This window comes from Rattus norvegicus, chromosome 1 (genome assembly GCF_021556685.1).
Source record: "Rattus norvegicus strain SHRSP/BbbUtx chromosome 1, alternate assembly SHRSP_T2T, whole genome shotgun sequence".
NCBI classification, from domain to species: Eukaryota; Metazoa; Chordata; class Mammalia; order Rodentia; family Muridae; genus Rattus; species Rattus norvegicus.
Genome location: NC_141534.1, coordinates 148,297,233 through 148,323,959, shown reverse-complemented (window position 1 = coordinate 148,323,959; position 26,727 = coordinate 148,297,233). Strand labels below are relative to the sequence as shown.

Genomic DNA, 26,727 nt, shown 5'->3' with positions numbered 1-26,727 from the left:
AAAAATTCATGTGTACCGGGGTTGGGGATTTAGCTCAGTGGTAGAGCGCTTGCCTAGGAAGCGCAAGGCCCTGGGTTCAGTCCCCAGCTCCAAAAAAAAGAACCAAAAAAAAAAAAAAAAAATTCATGTGTACCTGCTTCCGTTACAGAGGCATCAGAAGTTTCTCAAAATGCCTCAAAAAAAAAAAAAAATCTGGTGAGCTAGTGAGACATCCAGATGAGATGACTAAGTTGGGAGTTAAATTTAGGAGTTAGTGGTCAGGGCTGAAGAGACCGATCACCAGCTTACCGCTGTTATGAAAAGATGGTGAAATTAAAGCCCAAGCCAAGGCCTTGAGGATCAGATGTTCAGAGGTTGACCAAGGAGAGCAAGTGGTGTTTCTTCTGCAAGCATTATCTATTTTTCTATGAATTTTCTAATTAAGTGCCCCAGGAAGGATTTAACCCACTGACCCCCATAAGTACTCTCTGTTTTTTCAACCCTATGAATTCTGGGGTCTTTCTGCCATCGTGGTTACTGTACCATGAGTGTGTAATTAACTGTGCTTTGCTTCTGGGTGGACCCCACTCTCATTTCCAGGTCAGTGTTGCTTTAATTAAAAACCTGCTGTCAGGGACTTGGCAAGGTGCCAGGGTCAGCCTTCCAGAGACAGAACTTTGTTAAATTAAACCAGCCTTCTTGGTTCTGTTGATCATGTGTAGCAGAGCTCTGGACTCTCCATTGAGATAGAGTAGGCAGCTTAAGAGGTACAGCCTCAGCCCATCAGTAATCAATGCCCATGGACTGGCACCTCTGCTCATCAGTAATCAATCAATGCCCATGGACTGGGACCTCAGCCCATCAGGAATCAATGTCCATGGACTGGAAAGCAGTTCTACTACATAGCCGTGCCACTTGCTGCTTTTGTGACCCCAGAAATGCCTTAATTTCACCAAATAACTATGTCTAAAAAGTGATATCATTAGATTTAAAGAAGTGTGTGTGTGTGTGTGTGTGTGTGTGCGTGCGTGTGTGTGTTGTGTAGTGTAGGTGTAGGTGTAGCAGAAATGCCTTCCAGCAAACTAGAATGCAATTTCCTATTCGGACATGAAGCAGAAACATAAATCCAATAAAAAGCTAGAGAACTAATGAACTTTCTCCATTGGGAATATTCTCAGTACCTGAGCTAGACCTCCAGCATGGACCAGGGTTATATCGGGCATCCATGAACATCCAGGGACCACTAAGCCATAGAGTGCAATCACAAAGTAAGGGACAGAATAGAACATGTATGCCAGCATCTGTGTGAAAAGGAAAAGAAAGAAAAGACAAATTAACAGCCTGACCTTAACAAAAATCAAAAACATGAAATATTTTAAGATATTTAAAGATAAAATGCTAATTCCTATTCCAGTTTAAAATAAGAGAAAGTTAACTTTAGCCAAACTGTAGGCTTTGTAACTACTTGACCTGGATTTTCGGGTAAGCAGCAGGGTCCTTTAGGTAGGGCTCCTGAAACTGTGTGTAGAGTCGGCAGAGCTCAGCTGGGCAGTCCAAAGCGATCTAAGGACAAGGTGAGTTCATTATAAATAGTCTTGTCTGCTTCTTCAGTTTGCTGATAAGGCTGTGTGCCAGCTTTAGTCATAAACTGCTTCAGATCTCAACATAAATTATGTGTCTTCGTAGGCTCAGCAGTAACAGAAAAGAGAGAAATATTCAAGAAATAATCCGACTTCTCTAAATGACTAAGCCTAGGTTAATGGCGGAGTAGGGCTTTTGAGACTGACAGTCACAGCTTCAGCACCTTGGTTTAGTGAGCCAAAGCTCGGCTGCTGGTATAGCTAGCCAGTTCTGCTTTTCTTGGGAATAACTAGTCAACAAGTCTCTACAGGAAGAAAAAGGACACTTCTGTACAAAATTAATTTTACTACGCTTTGCAAGATTCAAAAATAGCAACCACCTCTCCCGTGCTTCAAAGAGCATATGGCTGGAGGTAGTGAGGGATGCTTTGAAAGCAGGGTCCTCCTGTGAAGCCCCTTCTGCCCGCTTTGAAAAAGAGCAGAGAGCCAATTTAGTCCTGGCAGTGAACACTGGGCCACAGAATAGACTTTGGCACATCCCTGAGACACTTCTCCCTCAGGCACCATTCCTCACATCCTTGGCCGTACATGAAATTTTCCACCTAGATGACAACGTAGATTACAGGCTAGCGGTAGAGTTGGGCCTTTGCCCAAATTCTCATCTGCAAAAGCCCCACCCAGTATACATGCACACATCTTTCTCAGGGGCAAGAGAAAAGGATATGGAAAGATTCCACTGGATCTCTTATGTTTGAACTGGGCAAGCAGAGCGAACCAACTGGAAACTCAGGTTCTATGGCTCGTTCTCAACTTGTGCCCACCAGGGAGTTTAGAATAGTTGGTAACTGTTGAAACTGAATATGGTTAGCAAATAATTCTGACATAGTAAATATTTCTTCAAAGAATAAATTATAAAGCTGGGTCATTGTGAAGGATCACTGATGAATTAAGACCGTAACAATTGTTTACTGAGCATGTGCTATGTACAAAGGTGATACAGAGCAAAAACAAAACAAAACAAAACAAAAAGGCTCATGAGGCCTTTATGTTATCAGACTCCAAACCTGGGCCTCACTCAGCATTACCCTCAGCAGTGGGAAACTCACGTGGCCCTGCATAGGTGAGGATCAGGGACCCCTTCCTTGATCCCATCACCCGTACTCTTGAGAGCTTGTGGATGCCCTGGACCACAGGTGTATTGAGTCTTAGGGGATCACCCTGACCAAGGATGGTTTCCTCTAAATCAGAAAAGAATAAAGGAAATGAAAGAATAAGATTCTAATACTAATTTGTCAGGTGCCTAAAATACTTCTAGACAGAGCTTGATCTGAGGACCCAAAAGAAGACAGATGAGATAGCCCAGGATGAGCCATTTCTCTTAAGTGGGGGGCTGAGGGCACTAGGATAAGAGGAAGGTAGTCCAGAGCTCCAGATTATGTCAGTTTGATTACACACACACACACACACACACACACACACACACACACACACACCAGTTTTCCTGTTTGGAACAGTATATTGTTATTTTGACATCATGCTTACCAAGCCTCTGAACAGGCAAAATCCAGTTGCCAAGAAAAGACACACGACCAACACTAAGTCAAATGGTCTTCTCAGCAGGGTCTTTGCTTGGGCTTCTTGAAGAACCTGAAATAGAATTTGTTGCCAGAGAACAAACTTGTCCCAAAGCCAGAGCCAAGTCTGAAACACTGAGTTCCATGATATGAATAAGTCTAGAAGATGCATAATCGACATCATAGCCCACAGCTGACATCATAGCCCACAACTGACATCATAACCTACTGGCACCGACTGTCATGAGAGAGTCTTCTCCTCCAGTGCACTCCTTCCTCTGTGAAATGGAGCCACTCAGCCAGGTGATGTGGGGCCCTCCCAGCTCTACTCCATATTCTTTCTTGAAATTACATTTTTATGATTATAAAGGTTAGCTATGTTAACTTGAAAAATGAAAACTTGGAAAGTAAGTATAAGCTGCCACACTGCACACAGTCCCTGTCATACAGGGTTCTCTTCGGTTGGCTGGTTGGCTGGCTGGATGGTTGGTTGGTTGGTTGGATTTTTTGAGATAGGCTCCCTGGGTAGCTCAGGTTAGCCTCAAGTTCTTGATCATCCTGTCTCCACCTCAGGATTAGATTCCATGCATGCCACCATGCCTGACTCATACGCTTCTCTCTCTCTCTCTCTCTCTCTCTCTCTCTCTCTCTCTCTCTCTCTCTCTCTGTGTGTGTGTGTGTGTGTGTGTGTGTGTGTGTATATGTATGTATATATACATATACTCACATGTAACCATTTTGAAAAACAGAATTTAGAATGTAAACAGTTTTGCAGTCTTCACTGAATAACTGCCTATGGGCACATGCCCACATGAGTAAAAATTGAAAACACCGTAAGGAAGCCACACTTGTTCCTCCCGCCGCAAGACACTGGGCGTTTTCACTGTAAGCTTCCCCGAGATGGGGGGCGGCTGGCAAAGATGTCTCTGCCGTGTCTGCGCCGACTGCCTCAGGACAGGCCCTGACGTGGAGATGGGTTGGAAGTAGAGCTACACTCTTTGCAGAGTGCTTCGGAGGTTGTTGGTTTAGTTCTGAGTTTAATTCTTACCAGCACTGTGTATCAAAGCGCTCAGCTGTGCTCTAGCACTGAAACACCAACACAGTGGTTCTGTGTCTTGTTATGCATGCAGAGTTCACACCCTGGCAACCACACCTTTCAAGGCTGTGGAGCTGGGGCCACGGGGCTCCTGTTTACCTTTCCCTTTAATACCGGCTCACTCCTCAGATGTGTGAGTGTAGCTGCTGTGGCCTGAGTTTACACAGCAGTATGTAAATACTGACAGACGAACTGTGTAAGTTATAGTGTACACAGAGTGAGACGTGAACCTCAGTGGTGGAGTGGCCAGGAGTTTATCCCCAACACTCCCCTTAAATGGCATTTTAACGACTTTTATTTGTAAAAATAACTTTGGCCAGGTGTGGTGGTGCACACTTTTAATCCCAGCACTCTGTCTCTTGATATCTAAAGGACCTTACCCAAGGATCAGTGTAGAAACTGAAGAGAAAGTTAGAAAGAAATCACTAGCTTAGGAATAGAGACCTAAGCAACCCTGCAGGGCTACCTTTACTCCACCCTGACCACCTCAGCAGGGAACGGAAGGCAGGGGCCTCGGGTGTGCTCCTGCAACCCCTGTCCAGAGACCTGCATCCCCAGGGGTCACCCGACGGCTGTGCGGATCACCTTGAACACCTCAGCAGTAAACGGTATTATTGAAAGACACACACAGGCCATTAACAAGCCAGGCAAACCGCATGCTCTGAATGTCACCTGTCGCACTAGCACAGAAGGGCGACAGGAACAGAGGTGATCCCTGCAAAGGAAGTCTCCAGAAGTGTAGCCTGGATGGGCTCAGGCGAGGCAGACTGCCGGGCCATGTTACAGAAGATACCGGCAAATGCCAAGCCATCAATCCAGCACCAAATGCTCCTCTCCTCACAGGAGAAGTGAGGGAGCTGTGAGTCTGAGAACATGGGAGAGTTACCAGCAGCTGGAGTGTTAGCCTGAATTCATACTCCAGCATATTCGCATTGGACATATCTAAAAGTAATGAAATCACCTTTGAGGGATAATTATAGTTTTCTGATGGTTGATTATAGATTCTGAATCCAGCCCAGACCGGAAGACACGTATATGGTATGCTTAAGAAAAATGCAGGGCAAATCCGTGTCCCATATTTTCCTATTCGAAAGAAAGAGGAAAAGACAGTCAAATGTGTGTTCACCGCACTACGTGCTGCATGCATAAACACAGTAACATTTAAGCTACCTTCCACCCCAAATTATACAATTTCCTATGAACCAGGCAATATTTGTAGATTAGACAAGTCAATTTAAAGCCAGGAGATGTTTGTAACAGTGTTGCCCTAGATACATTAAAAAGCATGGGTAACACCTATGTCCTAAGGTCTCACACATCATAGGATTTCTCTTGGTTCAGCCTGGAAGACTCTTAATGTCCCCTTAGCATAAGCTCTCATAGCGTGTGAGGAGTAAATAATGCTAAGAGCTACGAGCGGTGCACTAAATGCCAGCTGCTCAGCTAAATGTTCAGGGCACGCGTCTGAAAACGGCTGTGAAGCACCCCTTAACAGGCGAGGGTGCCGAGGGGAATAGGAACAACTTTGCAAAGTTGTCTTCATAATCTTGAAATTACTCTATTAGTGTTTTTAAAACAACTTCTCTTTAAAAAAAAAATCACCAAACAGACAAACAAGGACAACAAAGTGATTGTTAAAATCAGGTCCTTACCTACGATGTTTCCAGGCACAAAAACCACAATGCTCATTATAATGGATCCCACCCAGTATAGGCCAATGGTTCTGTAACTTTCCCTGCAACAAAACATTTTTGATTCAGTGCATTTGTCTTGGGATACAAAAGACCATCCTAGAATGATCTTTCATTCTAGTGATGGAAGCACATGACTAGAAACTCTCTGAACCTAATGATAAGCACAGGAAACCCCTAACAGTCGAGCCTCACAGCCACAAGTGTCTTGTGTAGGTTTGAGCACTCATTCACAAAAACATGGAGTATATGTGTGTGCACATGTATGTATGGGCCTACCCACGTGCGTGCCTGTAGAGACCAGAAGGCTGTCAGTCTCCTTTCTCAGGCACCTCTGCTGTAGTTTTTGAGAGAGGGTTTCTCACTGAGTCTGGAGCTCTGGACAATCCAGCTAGGCAGGCTGGACAGCATGTCCCCCGGATGCTCTCTCCTCCTCACTGCACCCAGCCTGGGACTCCAGGTGTGGGCCCTCACACCCACTGTGGAGATGTAGAATGGTCTTTTTGTGGCTAAAACCCCAGAGGGGAGGATAGGGACATGTCCCTGTGTTCTAAAGGGGCTGCTGTAATCTCAGTGATGGCCAGATGTCCCTTCATCTCACAACACCACTCTAGAGACTGAGAAGAATCCAAAAGGAGGGGACAGAGTGGTGAGCACTCTGCATTTTCTGCTCTGCTGCTGCCCCATAATGGAGCCAGTCCCACCTGGCCAATGATTAGTCTCCAAATGCCACAGGAAGACAAGACCAAGCTAGAACATGGCGCAGGAAGTGGGGGTCGGCTCATGGGCACATGGCAGCTTCCTAGAGGCAGAACTCAAAGACCTTCTGTAACCTCAGGCCACACCAAGACTGGGGAAGCTCAGGCTGTCTGGAAAGGGGCCATAGTAAAAGACTGCCTCCTGGGCCCAGGAGAAGCCATGGACGCCACAGTGGCCAGAGAGTGAGAATTCAGCCAAAGTCACTGGGTACTTTTGCAGTTGGTGTGGCCCAAAGATCTCTGCTGCTGGAGTCCCCAAAGAGCCCGAGTACTGCGAGCTTGTCACAGCAAAGGGTACTGATACCCAAAACCCAGCAACTGTTAGAAAATCTTACCTAATTTCTTTAATGGCATAGTTATACTCCCAGAGGGGCCAGCCACAAAGATTTGGAGGGTAAGCCCAAGTCTGTGTACAATTTCCCAAGCCCTAGGGCCACACCTGAACTTGAGGAGAAAGTGGAATCAGAAGGAACCTTTGGATTACAACGTGCTCCACTTTGATTCCTTGTGGACCTACGTTCAGATCTCTAGCACCCAAAGGAAAAGCTGAACCTGGTGATGTGCACCAAGATGAGGGCAGAGACAAGGAAGACCCCAGGTGCTTCCCAGCCAGCCAAGCTCTTCAAAACAGTGAGAGACCTTACCTCTGAAGATAAGATGGTGGGCATGCCAACAAGGAGTCTCAGTGGGTAAAGGTGCCTGCTGCCAAGCCTGTCAACCTAACACGGTTCAAGGAGACACCCAGCCCTGTAAATTAACTTCCACATGCCATACCTATCACAGCCACACACACACACACACACACACACACACACACACACACATACACACACACTCACACTCAACACACACACACTCACACACACTCACACACACTCACACTCACACACACTCACACACACCACACACACACCACACACACTCACACTCACACACACTCACTCACACACACTCACACACACTCACACACACTCACACACACCACACGCACTCACTCACACACACACACACACACACCACACACACACACACTCACACACATACACTCACACACACACACCACACACACACCACACACACTCACACACACACTCACACACACACCACACACACTCACACACATACACTCACACACACACCACACACACTCACACACACACTCACACACACACCACACACACACTCACACACACACTCACACACATACACTCACACACACACAAAGAGGTTTATTGTTGTCATGTGTTTGTGTATTTGTTGAAATAGGATCTCACTGTGTGCCCTAGCCTGGAAGTCACTCTATAGACCAGGCTGGCCTTGAACTCACAGTGCCACCTGCCTCTGCCTCCTGAGTGCTGGGATAAAGGTTTGAGCCACTACACCAAGAGAGATTAAACCTAAGGGGCCATTTTGCTTAAGCTGCCACCAAAGGGAAAAAAAGGAGAGAGAGAGAGAGAGAGAGAGAGAGAGAGAGAGAGAGAGAGAAACAGTGATACACATAAATAAAGCTTTGTTCAACTTGAGAACATTCCCGTCCCCGAGTGCCTGCTCGCATTTGCCTCTGTGCATGCATTTTCCTTACATACCCCTTGTGGAGTTGCAAAGGGTAACAGCCACCAGGAGAGCTAACTTACTCCCATGCTATGGCAGCCACCATCACCAGGTACATCAGGTAATGAACAGAGCCATCCCAGTAGCAGATCATGTGCCCATAGGCCGTGTTCAGATATGGTTCACCCTAAGGAAAGCATTAAAAAGACATTTTAAGGAGGACTCAAGTCTTTACATTGCAACCAGAACAACAGGGCTAGATGCCATTTGCTCACTGAGATGAAACAGCTTCCGTGCAGTTGGTAGGACTGTGAAAATATGACTTTACCCTGGGGCTGCCAAAACCAGGGTCTGCCATGGCATCAGAAGGAGAATCCCTGACAGATTGGCATTTGATTGCTCAGCAAAGGTTTGTACAACAACACAAAGGCATCAGATGGCTGTGTGGGCAAAACCAGCCAAGTGGAGCAAGGCCAAACCTGGGCCTGCAGGTGGTTGGCCCTGGCCCTTGGGGCAGCCCATGAAGGCTCTGTTCACTGGTGCCACCTGCTGGCCTTACCAGTCTGCTCTTGTAGTGGTCTGGGCAGTATATGGGGGCACCCAATTCTGCTCTGGAGCACGTGCACACGCGTGCGTGCACACACCGAGACAGGCAGCACTGAGCTCAGTTTCCTACCTACTCTTTATTTAGCCTTCCTGTCAGGCTTGTGGCTGGTCAGGACTGACTGTCCAGGGAGGAGAAAATGCATTTCAAGAGCTTCGAGACTTGCCTGAGGGCGCGTAGCTAACGCGAAGTCGCTCGCGTATCACCGAGAACCATATTTCTGAGGTAGTTTTTAGTTTCGTGAACACAAGATTGTATGATGAACTATGCCTGCTTCCCTTCCTCAGGTAGTCATGTTTCCCGGTCCCATCATGTCGTAGGATATGGCTTCTTCACTGGTAGTTTCTCTCTTCCTTTCCCCAGGTCAGTACCCTCCCAGATTGCTTCTTAATGTGTCTCCTATACACCTGTAGTCACTTCTCTAACTAGGAAAGGGCCGAGCAGACAAACTGTATCAAACATCCAATAAGGCATTCCCTGAAATCCCATGGTCCCCCTGGGGCAAGGACAGCAGTCAGATGCCCAAAGTCAAATCAAATTCAAATCACAGTGGGGGAGGAAGCCACACCCAAACTCTAGCCCTAAGCCTGGCCACTGCCCTTTTCTCTCACCACAGCTCTCTGACTGCATAATTCTAACTGCTGTCATGGCTCCAGTTGTGCCTGCCTACACACTCAGCTCTGAGAGCCAGCACTGGTCTCCTCTGAGAGCTTGACGACCCCAGTGGGCCCTTCAAACTCACCTGAACTCCTTCCACCAAGCTTCAACTGCTTCTCCCTTCAGCTAAGCCCTTCCTGGCCTCTCCACAGAGGGCTCGGGCTGCTCCGAGCTCTGCTATGCAGACTTTGGACAAATCTCTCCAATGTTATGTCTGTGCTGTCATCTCAGATGTAGGCCTTCAGAGTCACATATAGAACACTGCTCCATTTCCAAATGGCCATCCCACCTCTCCTGGCTTCCCATCTAAGGCACGCCCGCTGCAATGCCTCCCTCTGCCTGAAAGCCTGTGGGTAAAGCCCCATCTCTTCTACTAGGTCCCCAGGTCTTACCGCAGTTGCACCCCAGCTCCCTTTCTTGTACCTATTTGCCCCCATTGTTGTCAACCTCACCAGATGGATATCTTGCCCCTGACCATCAGCCTCCCTCCTGAAGACCTCTCCTCTGGGCTCATTGACCCCTCTCCAGGCTTCCCTTCTGCCTCTGTCTGCCCACCATGGTCTGTTTCCAAAGCTCCTCCCCTTCTGACCAGTCTCCAGAGTTTGAGCATCTCTCCATCACTGCCTGTGCGAGCAACTCTCTTCTTGGACGCCTAAGTCTCAACTATATTTGGGTAGCTCCTGAATTTCTCTAACAGAACCATTACTCATAGGCCCAGACCTGCCCAGACCTGCCATCTTGGGCATTAGTAGATGTCCTTCAAGCACCCAAAACTCCAAACAGTCCCAGATGAACTCTGGGTCACCCTGCAAACATTCCTAGGCTTCTAGGAAGGCCCTAGGCACTGGGCCTCCTCTCTAGACCTTTGCCTTCCTTGCACCGTAGAAATACGTGTGGTCCTCTCCCATGGTTATTCTGAAATTCTATGGAAACAACACTCCAAAGAGGCTTTTCCTGTCAGTCCCAGAGCCCATTCATCTGTGCAGAGAGCGTGCCTCTGTCATAGAGAGTCTCTGTCATAGTGTGACTCTGTCATAGAGTGCCTCTGTCATAGAGAGTGCCTCTGTCATAGACCGTGCCTCTGTCATAGAGAGTGCCTCTGTCATAGACCGTGCCTCTGTCATAGAGAGTGTCTCTGTCATAGAGAGTGTCTCTGTCATAGAGTGCCTCTGTCATAGAGTGCCTCTGTCATAGAGAGTGCCTCTGTCATAGAGTGTCTCTGTCATAGAGAGTGCCTCTACCATAGAGTGTCCCTGTCATAGAGAGTGCCTCTATCATAGAGTGCCTCTGTCATAGAGTGCCTCTGTCATAGAGAGTGCCTCTGTCATAGAGCGTGCCTCTGTCATAGAGAGTGTCTCTGTCATAGAGAGTGCCTCTGTCATAGAGCGTGCCTCTGTCATAGAGAGTGTCTCTGTCATAGAGTGTCTCTGTCATAGAGTGCCTCTGTCATAGAGAGTGCCTCTGTCATAGACTGTCTCTGTCATAGAGTGCCTCTGTCATAGAGTATCTCTGTCATAGAGTGTCTCTGTCATAGAGAGTGTCTCTGTCATAGTGTCCCTCTGTCATAGAAAGTGTCTCTGTCATAGAGAGTGCCTCTGTCATAGAGTGCCTCTGTCATAGAGAGTGCCTCTGTCATAGAGAGTGCCTCTGTCATAGAGTGCCTCTGTCATAGAGAGTGCCTCTGTCATAGAGAGTGCCTCTGTCATAGAGTGCCTCTGTCATAGAGTGTGCCTCTGTCATAGAGAGTGCCTCTGTCATAGAGCGTGCCTCTGTCATAGAGAGTGTCTCTGTCATAGAGAGTCTCTGTCATAGAGTGCCTGTGTCATAGAGAGTGCCTCTGTCATAGAGAGTGCCTCTGTCATAGAGTGCCTCTGTCATAGAGAGTGTCTCTGTCATAGAGAGTCTCTGTCATAGAGTGCCTCTGTCATAGAGAGTGCCTCTGTCATAGAGTGCCTCTGTCATAGAGTGCATCTGTCATAGTGTCTCTGTCATAGAGAGTGTCTCTGTCATAGAGAGTGTCTCTGTCATAGAGAGTGTCTCTGTCATAGAGAGTGTCTCTGTCATAGAGAGTGTCTCTGTCATAGAGAGTGTCTCTGTCATAGAGAGTGTCTCTGTCATAGTGTCCCTCTGTCATAGAGCATGCCTCTGTCATAGAGAGCCTCTGTCATAGAGTGTCTCTGTCATAGTGCCTCTGTCATAGAGTGTCTCTGTCATAGAGAGTGCCTCTGTCATAGAGTGTCTCTGTCATAGAGTGTCTCTGTCATAGAGAGTGCCTCTACCATAGAGTGCCTCTGTCATAGAGAGTGTCTCTGTCATAGAGTGCCTCTGTCATAGAGAGTGCCTCTGTCATAGAGTGTCTCTGTCATAGAGTGTCTCTGTCATAGAGAGTGCCTCTACCATAGAGTGCCTCTGTCATAGAGCGTGCCTCTGTCATAGAGATCCTCTGTCATAGAGTGTCTCTGTCATAGTGCCTCTGTCATAGAGTGTCTCTGTCATAGAGAGTGCCTCTGTCATAGAGTGTCTCTGTCATAGAGTGTCTCTGTCATAGAGAGTGCCTCTACCATAGAGTGCCTCTGTCATGGAGAGTGTCTCTGTCATAGAGTGCCTCTGTCATAGAGCGTGCCTCTGTCATAGAGAGTGCCTCTGTCATAGAGCGTGCCTCTGTCATAGAGAGTGTCTCTGTCATAGAGAGTGTCTCTGTCATAGAGAGTCTCTGTCATAGAGTGCCTCTGTCATAGACTGTCTCTGTCATAGAGTGCCTCTGTCATAGAGTATCTCTGTCATAGAGTGTCTCTGTTATAGACTGTGTCTCTGTCATAGTGTCCCTCTGTCATAGAAAGTGTCTCTGTCATAGAGAGTGCCTCTGTCATAGAGAGTGCCTCTGTCATAGAGACTGCCTCTGTCATAGAGTGTCTCTGTCATAGAGAGTGCCTCTGTCATAGAGAGTGCCTCTGTCATAGAGTGTCTCTGTCATAGAGAGTGCCTCTGTCATAGAGAGTGTCTCTGTCATAGAGTGTCTCTGTCATAGAGTGCCTCTGTCATAGAGAGTGTCTGTCATAGAGAGTGTCTCTGTCATAGAGAGTGTCTCTGTCATAGAGAGTGTCTCTGTCATAGTGTCCCTCTGTCATAGAAAGTGTCTCTGTCATAGAGAGTGCCTCTGTCATAGAGAGTGCCTCTGTCATAGTGTCCCTCTGTCATAGAAAGTGCCTCTATCATCATCACATCCTGAGCCATGTCATCATCCCTTCACATTGCAGAGTGAACTCTTTTTTTTTTAAGAATTCTTTATTTATATATATATGAATACACTGTTACTATCTTCAGACACACCAGAAGAGGGCATCGGATCCCATTACTGATGGTTGTGAGCCACCATGTGGTTGCTGGGAATTGAACTCAGGACCTCTGGAAAAGGTCAGTGATCTCTACCATTGAACCATCTCTCCAGCCCTGGACAGTGACCTTGTGAAGGCAGGAGACAAGGTTAGATTCAACAACTTTCCACAGAACTTTGCTCCTCAAGTCTCCAATTTAGTAACACCCGCATTCTAACAAACCTCAAAGCGGGGATCAGGACCTCATCCAGGCCCTTCCTCTCTATCACCCCCCAAATCCACCCCAAATCCACTCAAAATCCCTGAAACTCAATCCTCAATCTCTCTGTTTGCCCTGCACTGCCTCTGGCTGCCTCAGTGCTCTGGCTGGCCTTGCAGAAGCCACCTTAGGGATGTCCTGCCTCATGACATGGCTCAATGCCCACAAGCTTGCCTTCTTCCCTGGTTTTAACCCTCCTCTCACGTTCTCCTGGGGAGACATATAAAGCTCCCCATTATTTGAAGCACAGAAAGACAATGGACAATACTGTTTCCATCTCTGTGCCTTATTCTCTACGTGACCTTGAGCAAGTCACTTGGCCACTCTGGGACTGGCTTCAGCCCACTCTTGATCAGAAAACAAGACGTGTCTCCTCCTGTGATTTGGTTGGTAGGGACTCAGAGCGCCTAAGTAAGTACCTTAATATCATTGTTTATTATTGTTATTGTTGTTATCATTATTATTTTGATATAGGGTCTCACACTGTAATCCATGCCGGCCTATAACTCTCCCTGTTGTCAGACAGCCCTCAGACTTGCAGCAATCCCCCTGCCTCAGTCTCCCAAATGCTGAGATTACAGGTAGGTAGGTTAGGGATCTCCAAGATTACAATCCAGTAACAGAAACCCAAATACTAAATCCACGTGAAGCTCTTCACTGAAAGGGAAACTCGAGATCACACAGTGCCTCTGGGGTGAAGGGACCGTGAAGAGAGAGCCGTCTCCCAGCCCTCTGTTTGCCGTGGCTGGCTTGCCATCTGCCAGTTTGGGCATGGATGAGGTGACTGGAGAAACACTCCAACAGCAGCCTGCATTTAAGCCACCCGGACACAGAGCGACCCCTGAGCAACCCCGTACCTCTCTCAGGTAGTGTGTCATAAACCCATCGATGATGCCATCTTGCTCCAAGCCTATGATGAGGTTCACCACGCTGGTAAATCCAAACACCGCATACACTAGAACAAAGGAAGTAACAGTTGGAAATGCAAGCCGTAGGACATGGATATCCACCAAGTATCATGGAATGTCGCTCATGGTTTTTCCAGAAGATGCTGTGGGTATTGTCTACACAAAAAAGCAGACTGCACCTATTTCACATCAGCTGAACATTTACCTGTCGACATGGACCTCTCCATACCTATCCAAGGCTCTCACTGAGGGAACTCATGTCAGGGAGACAATCACAGTGTCCCAGAAGACTCTGACAGGCAACCCCACCATCCTCACTAGTTTCAAGTGAAACCCACTTCCTACTTGGGCAGCAGGGGCTCTGCCTGTGACCAAGCAGCCAAAGAGGCCCTCAGGTGTGTCTAGAAAAAGTGAGTCATCTCAGTGTGGCTTGCAGGACAATGAAGAGTGTGTCCAACATTTTAGCCTAGTCTGTAAGTGACAGCCGACCGCTTTCAGAAAAGAGGGAGAGCACAGGAGGCGGCACAGCTGAAGACGCAAGGGGGTGAGCTGCCGTGCCTGAGGAGTCCAGCCAGTCGGACAAGCTCCCTAGCTGAGTTTTAAACACTGCGAGTGCCCACCAGCTAAGGACCAGAGCTTACCAACAACTGGCGATCCTTCTCAGGCATCCAAGTCTATAAAGAAAACGGCATTTCCAAGTTATAATGAACTGGTGTCTGAGCCTGTGGAAGGGGGCGTAGAAAACCCAGTTTGTGATTTCAAAAGCTATGGGAAGACAAAGGGAGCATGGGAAAGCTGTATCTGTGGGAAGCCATCAGGAATGAGGGGCCTGTGAGAGGACCAGGCTCCACTGAGGCAGGCCATGTCTACTTCCTGCGGGCATTACCCTTTTGACTCCCAGGTGAGCAATGTCCTGGAAAACCCATTAGCAGCTGCTGAACCATGGAGGGTCAGATACTGTCTTAGAAGTGACAAGGACATAGCTTCTGCCTCCTAGTTGATAAGGAACCTGGTCTAAGGCTTGACCCCAAGGTGGAAGTGTCCCCCGAGCTCTAACAGAACTGAGGACACAACAGTGGTTGTCCTGCCTCAAGGACTGGGGACTGTATCAGTAGGTTAAGAGTGCGTTCCCTGGTGGGGGAGGAGGGAGGAAGAGGAAGGATAGACAGCAGCAGGAGACTGGTCTGGGACTAGATCAAAGCCTACAGGGTTTTGGGCTGGAGAGATGGCTCAGTGGTTAAGAGCACCGACTGCTCTTCCCAAGGTCCTGAGTTCAAATCCCAGCAACCACATGGTGGCTCACAACCATCTGAAACAAGTCTGATGCCCTCTTCTGGTGTGTCTGAAGATAGCGACAGTGTAATCATAATATATAATAAATAAATAAAATATTCAAAGCCTACAGGGTTTTGAGGTGGGACAGGGATTAAAACCCAATGCTGATGTCAGAGAGGTGCAGCTAGACATGAGAGGTGTATGGTTTCTCTAAGGGTCAGTTTTGCGTGTGTGTGTGTGCAAACAGGGAGAAACCTATGGGTTGCAACCCTTTGTGGGTCACCTTACACCATTGGAAAACACAGATATTTACAGTATGATTTCTAACAGTAGCAAAATAACAGGAAGTAGCAACAAATAATTTGGGGGTCACCCACAACAGAAGTGTTTAAGGGTCCAGCATTAGGAAGGGTGAGAGCAGCTGGTGTGGACTGAGACACTATATGCTAAATCCAGTCCCACATGCCAGCCGCCAGCTGAAGGCAGAAAGCTCAGCCAGGAGGCTGAGGTAAGAGCTTCCTGGGGGCTCAACAGGGTGCAGGGAAGAGGCCGCCTGGCCCTGCCAGTCACTCTCGAGCAGAACTCTATTTAAAAAGTAGACACCACAGCCTAGAAGGGGAGCTTAGAGGGAAGGACCTCCTTCTGAACAGCCTTACACTTCTGCTTTCTGTGGGCTCAGAGCAGTCATAACGCAGACGGGATTCATACCCAATGCCCAGCTTCCTGTCGCAGAGTGGACTCAAACCCTTCCCCTTTGAGGAAGCCTACCTACCGTAGAACAGAGGGTCCCTCGGTGGTTTTCTTCTGACAAGGACCCGAGCCAAAAGGGCCACCAGGAGCAGGATGAGGGCAGCAACCCCAACAATGGTCCAGGAACTGTGAGGACCAGAGAGCAGGGAGGTGGTCAGGAATCACAATAAACAATGGTGTCTGGAATTTCCTGGCTGTTGAAGGCCCAAGCTCCCAGTGCCTCAGAAGGCTCCTGGAATCCAGCCTCAACTTCATTGAAAAGTTAGTGGAGTTTATCTACAGACAGCACGCTGACCTGGGTCACAACCCCATGACTCGCAGGACCAGAAACCCGGCTCATTTGCTTCTCCTTCCCCTATCCCCAATATGGCGGCGGCCTAGCTGCCTCTACTCTCCTGCTTCTCTAACCCATTACCCTGGAAGCTGACAAGCCTAAGCACCGAGCCTGCCACCTCCCCTGGGCCAGCAATAAACACTCATTACGATTGCGCATGCGCTCCAGGGAGAGCCGGGCTTCCCTGTGGCAGACACCATTGCTGGCCTCCAAGAGACTCCAGATGAACAGGAGAGGCCTTGCCTATGTGGAGAGATTCGTCTTGTGGATTCCGAGCTCCACCTGCCATAAGGTCACCCTGGCCTGACAGAGACAGAGACTGCCAGTCCTGGCAGGACTTCCTACTCTGGACAAATACCTGCGGGGCTCTCTCTGTCATCCTGGTATATACCATCTGCTCTCCCTCCACTGCCACTCAGAGATGCTACAAGCACTGGTCCTCAGCCAGTACACCTCCACCACGGCCTGCACTCTGGGATCTCCAGATAACCTTCATCACATGCATCTGGGAGCGAGGAAGACAATGGTGGGGGAAGAAAGGAGGGATGAATGAATAGAAGGAGAGATGGTGGGCAGGTGAATGGGTAAGAAACATGGATAGTGGGTGGAGGGCTGGTAAATGAAAAACATGTATGGGGGCTGGGGATTTAGCTCAGCGGTAGAGCGCTTGCCTAGCAAGCGCAAGGCCCTGGGTTCGGTCCCCAGCTCCGGAAAAACAACAACAACAACAACAACAAAAACATATGGATGAATTCTACATCCATACATGTGAGAGAGGCTGGTCTGTGTGAGAGATAAAATTGGAGGCTTCTGATGCCTCACACCAGTGCCTTCTCCAGACTTCTCACAAGGGTCCAAAGCAGAGGAAGGAGAAGCTGTCATGGGTCACAAGCATGATGCTGCTCTAAGATATCCAGGGAGGGGAGAGGCAGTTGGGAGAGCCATATGACAAGGTGTGAATGATGAGCCCAGAGGCAGGTACTGGTCAGGAGACAGCCCTCTCCCTGGACACCAAAGGCTGAGCTCACAGCCAGCCTGCTCACAGGGTTGGGAGCTGATGGACTATGGCAGGCAGCATGATTTAGTCCAGGCTGTCCTGGCATGCTCCCTGCCTCTGAGGGAGGAAGACAAATGAAGAGAAACTGGGGCAGTAGGTCATTTCTTCCTCCCAGGTCTGTCCTTGGAGACCCTCTAGGGAAAGCAACACATGCCCAAGACAGACGGACAGAGGTCTAAGTGGGACTCCAGGGAAGGGGTGCTTTAAATAAGCCCTGGTTCTTAGCCTTGATTGGTAGGAAAAGTTACTGAGCTCTTTCATGAATCCTTTGGGCTGCTAAACAGCCCTTCCTAGGCTGCTGTCCCAACAAACACCAGGCTAGCCCTCTCCTTCCTTACCTAGCTCACACATACCCCAGAACACCTGCAAGGGTCTGTCCCCAGATCTCACCATAACTGAACATAAGTGGGTGCACTGGGAGACCCCCCCCCACGCCTCCCTGACCCTTCAACCTATCTGATCATGCTGTTTCTCAGAGTTTCATAAAAGATCTGGGGAAACAGAAGCTTAAGTTATGAAAGTCAAGTGCAACTGAATGCCGGCTACACACAGGGACCTAGGCTGGGCAGGGTAGTCCCAAGACAGGTTGCAGCCTGGAAAGATGGGCTCTGACCACAGGAAGGGACTCTGTGGGAAAGGTGAGTCATGAGGCTGAGGGGACTCAAAGCAGAAGTCCCTGATTCAGAGAGAGGATCCACAAATGAGGAAGTGATCGTTTCATTTACTCAGGGCTGTCAAGTTAAGGGTGTCTTCGGCAATCAGCAATGGGGAAAAAGGAAGAATCAACAGCCACCGAGGCAAGGAGGTGGAGCAGGTATTAAAGATCAACGACAATCAATGCTGGGGCGGGGGTGGGGGCTGGGGCTCAGAGATATTCGTGGAGGGGGGCGCTCAGGCAGGAGGAAGCCTTTGCCACTGTCTGTGCCAGAGGAAGTCAGTACCAAAGAGAAATCAGAGGGGGACAGGGACACTAGAGTAGCACCCTGAGACTTACCAGGAAAGAAGATAGTAGGAAGGAGAAAGTGAGGAGCTATAAGGGAGGAGTTATGGACTGTTGGTATTTCATCCTGTAGGTCCAACAGTACAGGAGGATGACGGATGGCTGGGACTAATCCATTCCAGGGCTCAGCACTGACCAGTAACACACAGCGATATGTCATCAAATTCTCACCCCCACCAGCAGCCCTTCCTAACTTGCTCTTCCAGCAAATACCTGCCCATCACATCCACTTCCTTCCCCTACCATGCTCACCTCCATCCCTAAGCCTTGTTCTGTTGTCTTCATAGCATGCTACTCTATATATCTGTGATGTCTGATTTAATGCATGGCTCCTTAGCCATCCCTGGCCTGTCATAGCTGGTCCCCAACTTCAGCAAGTGATTCAAGCACAGAGGTGTTCGATGAATGTTCACTGAGCTGCTTGTTCACAGTAGGAGCCTAGGTCCCTGTGCTTTACTAACAGGCACAAAGCATCTGACCACTCGGAGTTGCTGCTTCAGGAGATGCACCCAGGGCCTGGATGGTCCAAGGGCAGAGCGTCTAAGGGAGCGTCTCAGTGTTCACGCTGTCTGGATGAGGTGACCGCAGCAGTGAGAGATAATCCACTGACTGTGTGCATACTCTGCTAGCAGTCTGGAGGTCTGGTGGGGCTTGCAGTGTATAGATTGATGCAATTTCCTTAGCACCAACTGCTGTGGAAAACAGCCGGTTACTTCCTCCTCCAGCAGCCCACAATCAACTTCAGCAGGGCCACGGCAGGCCCCTTTCTACTGACCACACAGGCTTTCAGCTACCCATAGGGGCTGGTTAGTCTGTGATCCCTTTAGAGAAGTGGGAGGCAAAACTGGGACCCAGAGTCCTTACAGAATTCTTAGGTTCCACCCGTTTCCTTAGCATTAAACCAATCACTGTGCCTTTGCTCCAAGCCAGCATTGAACCTCTATTCCTTTCACACCACCCTTGCACAAAGTTCCCACAAGATCCTTGAGGTGCAAATACTGCTCGTTTGACAGACCAGAACGCCTTTTGGGGCAAAGTCAAAGCCCCGAAAGCCATGGTTATTTCTGCTAGCCGCTCACAACAGTTTCTAAAATTTAAAAAATGGTAACTATGTGAAAGTCCATACATGGAAAGCGTTCCCGTCAAATAGGGCAGTTCGTGCCTTCCGCGTTGCTCTGCACCCCTCTGATATCTGAGAGCCTCGGTGGCAGGGGCATTTCGGTAATACCAGCTACCCACCCAGTACTGGCAAAGAACAAGAGCCCAGCTCTCAGACCTTGAACTGCCCTAGCCCAGCCGAGGACCTAGGGCCGGGTGACCCTGGTGCCTCCCTCATGCTGCGGGCGTGGCGTTTCTGGACGCTACCCAGTCCCAAAGCCGCAGTCCCAAGCCCGCGGAAAAGTTACGGGCGCTCGCCGACCCCGCGCGCTCACTCACTCGTGCTGGGCCGCCAGGTGGTTGAAGATGTAGGTGACTGGAATGGCTGAGAGGGAGAGCACAAAAACCCCCGTGGCCGCAGAGGCACTCATCGCCACCTTCGGGTCGCTCTTTCACCGCATCGCGCCCAGGGGCCCCTGTCCCAGCTTCCGGCGGCGCCGCGCCCCTCACCACTGCCCTTCCAGGCGGCCCCCGGCCGCGTCTCCTCTGCGCGTCCCCGTCGCCTGCAGCTGCTCCGCGCGCGCAGAGGCACCACCCCGTGCGCTAGGGCCGCGGTACTATCCCCAGAGGCGTCCCCACCGGGCTCCTGCTAACGAACGCAGGGACTCCGCAGCCACCGCGACAAGACAAGCGGCCCAGGACCCTTGCTTTAGTGAGAGAAGGAGGGGCCGGGCGAAGGACGCGGGTCACAGAACGGAGCTGGGCATCCTCGAGCTGGAACCGAGCTGGGCTGAGCCAAGGGCCAGCAGAGGGTGGAGCCAGATCCGAGGGTGTCAGAGCCCGCAGGCCCGCGAGATCCGCTCAGAGACCTGCGGGGACAGATGCTCCTGGAACCTTGGGAACAACCCTACACCCCCCCCCCGGCCCACGCCCCACCGCTACACACAGCAGCCATCAACAGCCGCAACCAATGTCCCAGTGCCAAGTGGAAATATTTGTTTTCCACCCTGGTGGCTCGCTCACCGGTCCCTGACCTTGATCAAGTTACTGAATCATTCTGTATCTTTTCTCTCTGTGAAATGGGGATAGCCTGCTCCATCCATCGTAGGATTGTGGAAATTAACCGAGTTAGCAAGTATGAAGTGCACTGCTCAGCACACTAGTCTGTCTCCTGCTCCCATTCTTTTTTGTAGCAGAACTGACCTTCGGATGGATGCCTGATGTAAGACACTGAGGCAGCATTCATTCCTTCCCCGGGGTGTTCTTGAAGGCCTAGCAGGTCCCCAGGGCTAAAGCGACTAGAAGACTAGGGCTCTCCGTGGAATAGTGCCAGATGTCTGGGTGTAGAGCATGACTGTGCCCAATGTGTTGCTTGACCAAGATCTCCTGTGGGTGTGCTCCGGAAGCCCCCAGGGCCTGCGCCCTGATGGTACGGCCCTGGGGAAGGGAAAAATGGGCTCCTGAGAAACAGCAGGAGCAGCAGAGTGCATGTCTTCCTGTCTTTAGGACAGAGGCTTACAGATCAGCTGGCTCATTTTAAACGTGAGGAAAATGAACCATAGATGGGCAATAACCTGTCCCAGGCCATTCGGTTGTTCCAAAGCCAGTTCTCCTACTGCCTGTCCTACCTTTTCTTGAAAACTTAGCTAACAATGAGCACAAAGGGGAAAAGCCTCTCTGTCAATACTGTCTCCAAAGCTTCTCCCAGAAGTCTCAGCGGGAACCTGGACAGCACTGTCTTCCATGCTTGCTCCTTACCTTTACCACCTATGTCCTTCCCCAAAGCACCTTCTCTCCTCCAGGCCATCAGCTAGGCCAGCTCCCCAGGTCAGTCCAACCTCCTCCACATCCCATGCCTAGCTGCTTTAGCCTTCTGGATGTGTCCCGAGCCTCTCTGGCTGCCCTAAATCTTTCTTGTCTGTCTAGACACTTGCTGGATATCACTTCTACTTATTTCTCATCCATGCCTTGTTTATTTTAAATTCAAAATTATAGTTATGAAAATAATTTAATACAGTCTGGGGATGTAGTTGATAGTGCTTGCTTAGCGTGCACAGATCTTAATTTGCCCTTGTGCACTTTGTAGACTGAATTTGATGGGGGCTCATCTTAAATCCCAGCGCTAGGAGACAGAGCCAAAGGGATTTGGTGGTTCAAGGTCATTCTCAGCTACCTAACAAGTCTGAGGCCAGCCTGGGATATATGAGATTATCTCAACTAACAAAAAGGTACCCGGAAATGCCAGAGTATGCCACATCCTGAGCCCTGCGTCATCTGTTTTGGTTGGAAATGCTGAAGTGTTCTGGGACAGAGAGGAGAGGAGGGTGAAGATGCGAGGTGGCCAGGCTCCTCTCAGCAAACCTCAAGTGCAGGAAGCCACTGGTAAGGTCAGACCTGATGACTGGGGGCATCTTAAAAACCTGTGGTGTGGGGCTGGGGATTTAGCTCAGTGGTAGAGCGCTTACCTAGGAAGCACAAGGCCCTGGGTTCGGTCCCTAGCTCCGGAAAAAAAAACAAAAAAAAAAAAACAAAAAAACAAAACAAACAAACAAAAAACAAAAAAAACAAAAAAACCTGTGGTGTGCAGGGCTGCTTTCTGGAGAAAGAGGAGGCAACAGACCAATCAGGAAGCTTCTGCAATTTATCCTGGCAAGGGATGATAAGAACCAACCCAATGGCAACGAGAGGGAAGAGGAAACAGATGTGAAAGACGCCAGAAAGAACCGGACGAAGTGGGAGGAGTCTAGGAAGAACCTGTTCTGGGTGTGTTGGGTTTTCAGTACCCACAGTGTCCCAACCACCCCAAAGGCAACTGGGAGTCTTGCTCTCTTCCAGCCAAAGAGACACAAGTTTGGATGTCATCAGCCTAGAGGTGGGACTTGAAACCGAGACAGTGAATTCAACATAGAGGAAGAGTCAGCAAACAGGAGTTCTCTGAGAGGGGTCGGTGAGCACTGCCACCAGCAGAGCAGCACACCCACACCTACCCTGACAGCACCATCAACTAACGTGCCAGGGCTGAGGGCTGACACAGCTTTCCGACAGGCTGATTGGACTTGTGTTTCCAGAGCTTTATCTTGAAGATGAAAACATGATCAGAAAGTGGTGGGACAGTGTCATGGGAACTTCCCCTGGGCTTGTGAGTTGTCACAGCCTAGCAAATATAAACTCATTTATAACAGTACCCTGTGGATGCAAAAGCAATCCCCGTCTTTTGCCACTCTGTGTCTGCTTCTCCATCTCGGGGTAGCCGGGCTCCGTTGGGCACCAGGTTTGGCTGGAGGGAGGGAAGCTTAGCTGCGGCAGGTGGGTGCAGGCAGAATTTTTCTTTTCTTTTTTTTTTTTTGGTTCTTTTTTTCGGAGCTGGGGACCGAACCCAGGGCCTTGCGCTCAGAATTTTTACTCAGCAGTGAGTACTTGGGCAAAGAAAATACACCAGGAAACGGCTTTGAAGAAAGGTTTTGGTTTTATTGGAGGGAACAAAAGCTATTCAAACCTTTAGGGGTGGTGAGTAGGGGCTATGGGACTGAGTGCACATCATTGGCTGGGAGGGTGCGATGCCTCATTTGCATAAAGAGGAATTCCAGGTATTGCCGACTTGACTTTGGAAGGGGAGAGGACCTTTAACCTGGCTACCAGGTTTCATGACCTCCTCTGGCGAGACAAGGGTTGAGGGCACAAGACTACATGCATCAGGACATTCAGACTCAAGGCAGGGGGCGAGCAATCCTACTCCTGCTGATCTCAGGGCGAGATTTCCAGGGTTTGGAAACACCGTGACCCCACTCTTGCTCCAGGCCTGTTGCTCCAGGTCCCACGGCCCCACAACTGCATAATCTCTATCTCCTGTCGACAAATCCTAAAGAATGTAGAGCCATTTGTGGATGAAGAAGCAGAGAACTCAAAGAAGCTGGCTGACTTGCTAAAAGCCAAAGGGCAAAGACAAAGGAATGACGAGTTCAGGTCTCCTTTCAGTTGCTCAGGATGCCACAGCCGGCCAGCAACAGAACACTGGAAATGGCACCTCAGGAAACTGTGTGCGCCCACCTCAGCTTTCCTGGGTGATCCAGAGCCTCACTCAGTACAGCTTAGTAATTTAAGTTTGAGAGAGGGACAAACTGCTTTTAAAAGGACATTCGGGGGTCTGGAGAGATGGCTCGGGAGTAAAGAAAGCTGGCGGCTCTTCTTCCACAGGACCCAGGTCCAATTTCTAGCACTCATGTGGCCACTCACAACCACCTGTAACTCCAGTTCCAGGGGATCTGATGCCTTCTTCTGTCGTGCAAGAGTTTTGAGATATGCAGGTGAGGAAATTGCTTTTTGTCTTACAGGTATTTTTTAATTTGCCTGTAAAGGAATATTGATCCTATAAACTGTGACTGCTAAAACTATAGCAAAAACCAAACAGTAGACTGACTCCAAGTGTCCTGAAGGTAAAACAGAAATAGAAACCTGTCACCATTTTTGTAGTATCAATTCAACAACTGGCTAATGAGAAATTAAGCTGAAGTTTTCCATCAGTGAGGAGAAACGAAAGCAAGACTCTGAGGAGCTCGGTCACATGGGAACTAAGAACTCACATTTATCAGTTAGCGTTGAGGTCTTCTGAAATACATAGAAATCAGCCAACCTTTCACTTTTTACCCTCCCCCCACCAGCCCCAGGGCCTTCCCTCTCTGTCTCTTCTGCTTCATTTTGACTTGGGTTTGTATGGCTGGGAATGTAACTCAGTGATAGATCACATACCTAGCACATACCAGGCCCTGGGTTTGAGCTCCAATATCACAAAAAGGAAAACAAAACAACAACAAAAAAAAAAAAAGCTGGGGGGGGGGGGGCTGGGGATTTAGCTCAGTGGTAGAGCGCTTGCCTAGGAAGCGCAAGGCCCTGGGTTCGGTCCCCAGCTCCGAAAAAAAGAACAAAACAAAAAAAAACAAAAAAAAAAAGCTGGGTATGTGTCCTTACAGAAGCTTACGTGCTCTAGTGTGTGTGAGGCACTCACAGTGTTCTGTGGGATATACTGTGACAAAACAAATGTGAAAGTGATCAAAGTAAGGACTGTGTGACTCATGGGGTACATTCTGAGGACGCTGTCTGATGACAGAAACCAGGAAGGAATAACCCACCTCTTCCCTCCCTAAACCTCACCACTGGAAGAGTCTCTCAGTGCCTATGATTGCTTGACTCTACAGTGACTATGAGTGGACTCAAATTATAAACAACAATCTTGAGGGGGGTGAAGTTGCTGTGCTCCAGCCCCTAACAGCGCCAAGCATAGAACATGCTCGATACTGACTGTGGAGGGGAGAGCGAGTGGGTGGCCAGATATAGAAGTGACGTGGACAAGAGCAGAAGGAGACGATGAAAGCAGTGTTAAAGGTTTGCAGAGGTTCTAAGCAGCTGCCGGTGGAGGGCTGCAGTTTTGCCCTGGGTTTCCTAGCAACCAGACCAAAAAAGGAAACACAATCATTTGTAGCATTTACCGTGCCCATAAGATTAAGACCAGAGCAGTTGCTCAGAAGAAGCCTTCCCTCAGTCTTCTTGGGAACATTCCTACAGTAAATAGGGACTCATGGTCTAGACAGCTGGTGTTCAGTACAGCCTCAGGCAGGTGATTGGCATCTTGCCAAGTGTCACTCAGTAAACTTGAGTGGACAAAGCAGTTTCATGGAGATAAGAACTCTCTGAACACTTAGACTGGGTTCAGAGGGAAATTTTCTAAAACCTGGGGACAATGATGTATGGAAAATACTTTGCCAGCAGCCATACCATCACTTCCAGTTCAGCACAGGATAGACAGCACCACCTACCTGACTACAGCACTCTCCTGCTTTAGGTGTCACCTTCCCAACAGAGCATCCCGGTACGTTTCTCTTTGCAAAGCATGTGTCACGCAAGCTTGGAGAAGTGAATTTAATCCCCATGGTGGGCGGAAGCCTAGCACAGTGATGTGCACTTGTAATTTCAACGCAGAGAAACAGGCAGAGTCCTGGGGCTCACTGCCCATCTGTCTTAGTCACTATTCTAGTGCTGTGTGAGGAGACACCATGACCATGGCACCTCTTATAAAAGAAAGCATCTAATTGGTGCTTGTTTACCGTTTCAGAGCTTTAGTCCGCTAACATCATGGTGGGAAACATGAGGCACGCAGGCAGACATGGTGCTGGAGAAGTAGCTGAGAGAAGAACTACAGGAAAAGAGAGACTCTGGATCTGGCTGGGGCTTTTAAGATCTCAGAGCCCACCCCAAGGGACACACTCCCTGCAGTAAGGTTATACACTCTCCCTCTTAAATACTGCCACTCCCTGATGACCAAGCTTTCAAATATATGAGCCTATGGGGCCATTCCTGTCCAAACCACCATATTAATCTAGCCTAATCAGCAGTCCAGACCAATAAGAGACCCTATCTCAAAATAACAAGGTGGGGGAGGGGTTTCCTGAGAAATGGTACCTAAGGTGACTTCTGGTCTCAATAAGAAAACACACACACAGCAATGAATATCCTAGTAAGAGCACCAGTGGAAGGGGAAGCCCTGGGTCCTGCTAAGACTGAACCCCCAGTGAACTAGACTGGTGGGGGAGGGCGGCAATGGGGGGAGGGTTGGGAGGGGAACACCCATAAGGAAGGGGAGGGGGGAGGGGGATGTTTGCCCGGATACCGGGAAAGGGAATAACACTCGAAATGTATATAAGAAATACTCAAGTTAATAAAAAATAAAAAATAAAATGTAAAAAAAAAAAAAGAAAACACACACACACACACACATACACACACACAAAGTTTTAAGGTCAAGCATGAAGATATATTTCTGTAATCCCAGAACTTAGAAAATAAAAACAGAGGATGAGAATTCACAGATAGACTCAGTTACATAGTGAATTAGAGACCAACCTCAGAGACGAGATCCTGTCTCCAAGCATGAAAGGGAGAGGGGGAGGAAGAGAAGGGAGAGGGGGAGGAGGAGGAGGGAGAGGGGGAGGAAGAAGAGGGAGAGGGGGAGGAAGAAGAGGGAGAGGAGGAGGAAGGGTATTTTACTATACAAGAGTTAATAGGGAGATTGAAGTTGTGGCAGCTGGCAAGCAAGAAGGAAATTGTTCCATGCTTTTAGGTAAGCATGGGAAACAGATACTTTGACACTGAATGAAAAGGGTGGGCTGGGATTAAACCCTATATCAGCCCCCGAAGTTTCAGTAGTGTTCAGACTGTTCATGAGGCATG

General features: G+C 49.0%; 1 protein-coding gene across 19 annotated transcripts in view; it reads right to left on the bottom strand.

Moving 5' to 3' along the window:
* Tm6sf1 (transmembrane 6 superfamily member 1) overlaps positions 1 to 22,197 on the bottom strand; it is a 30,255-nt gene extending 8,058 nt beyond the window's left edge. For 2 of the 19 annotated variants that reach the window (XM_087569854.1, XM_087569840.1), the window contains exons 1-10: positions 19,846 to 20,303; positions 16,040 to 16,143; positions 14,634 to 14,714; positions 13,942 to 14,039; positions 8,313 to 8,416; positions 5,882 to 5,964; positions 5,191 to 5,312; positions 3,102 to 3,206; positions 1,450 to 1,542; positions 1,161 to 1,280 (exon numbers count right to left, since the gene is read on the bottom strand). In XM_087569854.1, the coding sequence (XP_087425980.1) occupies positions 1,161 to 1,280; positions 1,450 to 1,542; positions 3,102 to 3,206; positions 5,191 to 5,312; positions 5,882 to 5,964; positions 8,313 to 8,416; positions 13,942 to 13,962 (648 nt within the window). In that variant the 5' untranslated portion in view covers positions 13,963 to 14,039; positions 14,634 to 14,714; positions 16,040 to 16,143; positions 19,846 to 20,303. 19 annotated transcript variants of the gene reach the window in all.
* Positions 22,198 to 26,727: the final 4,530 nt, after the last annotated feature.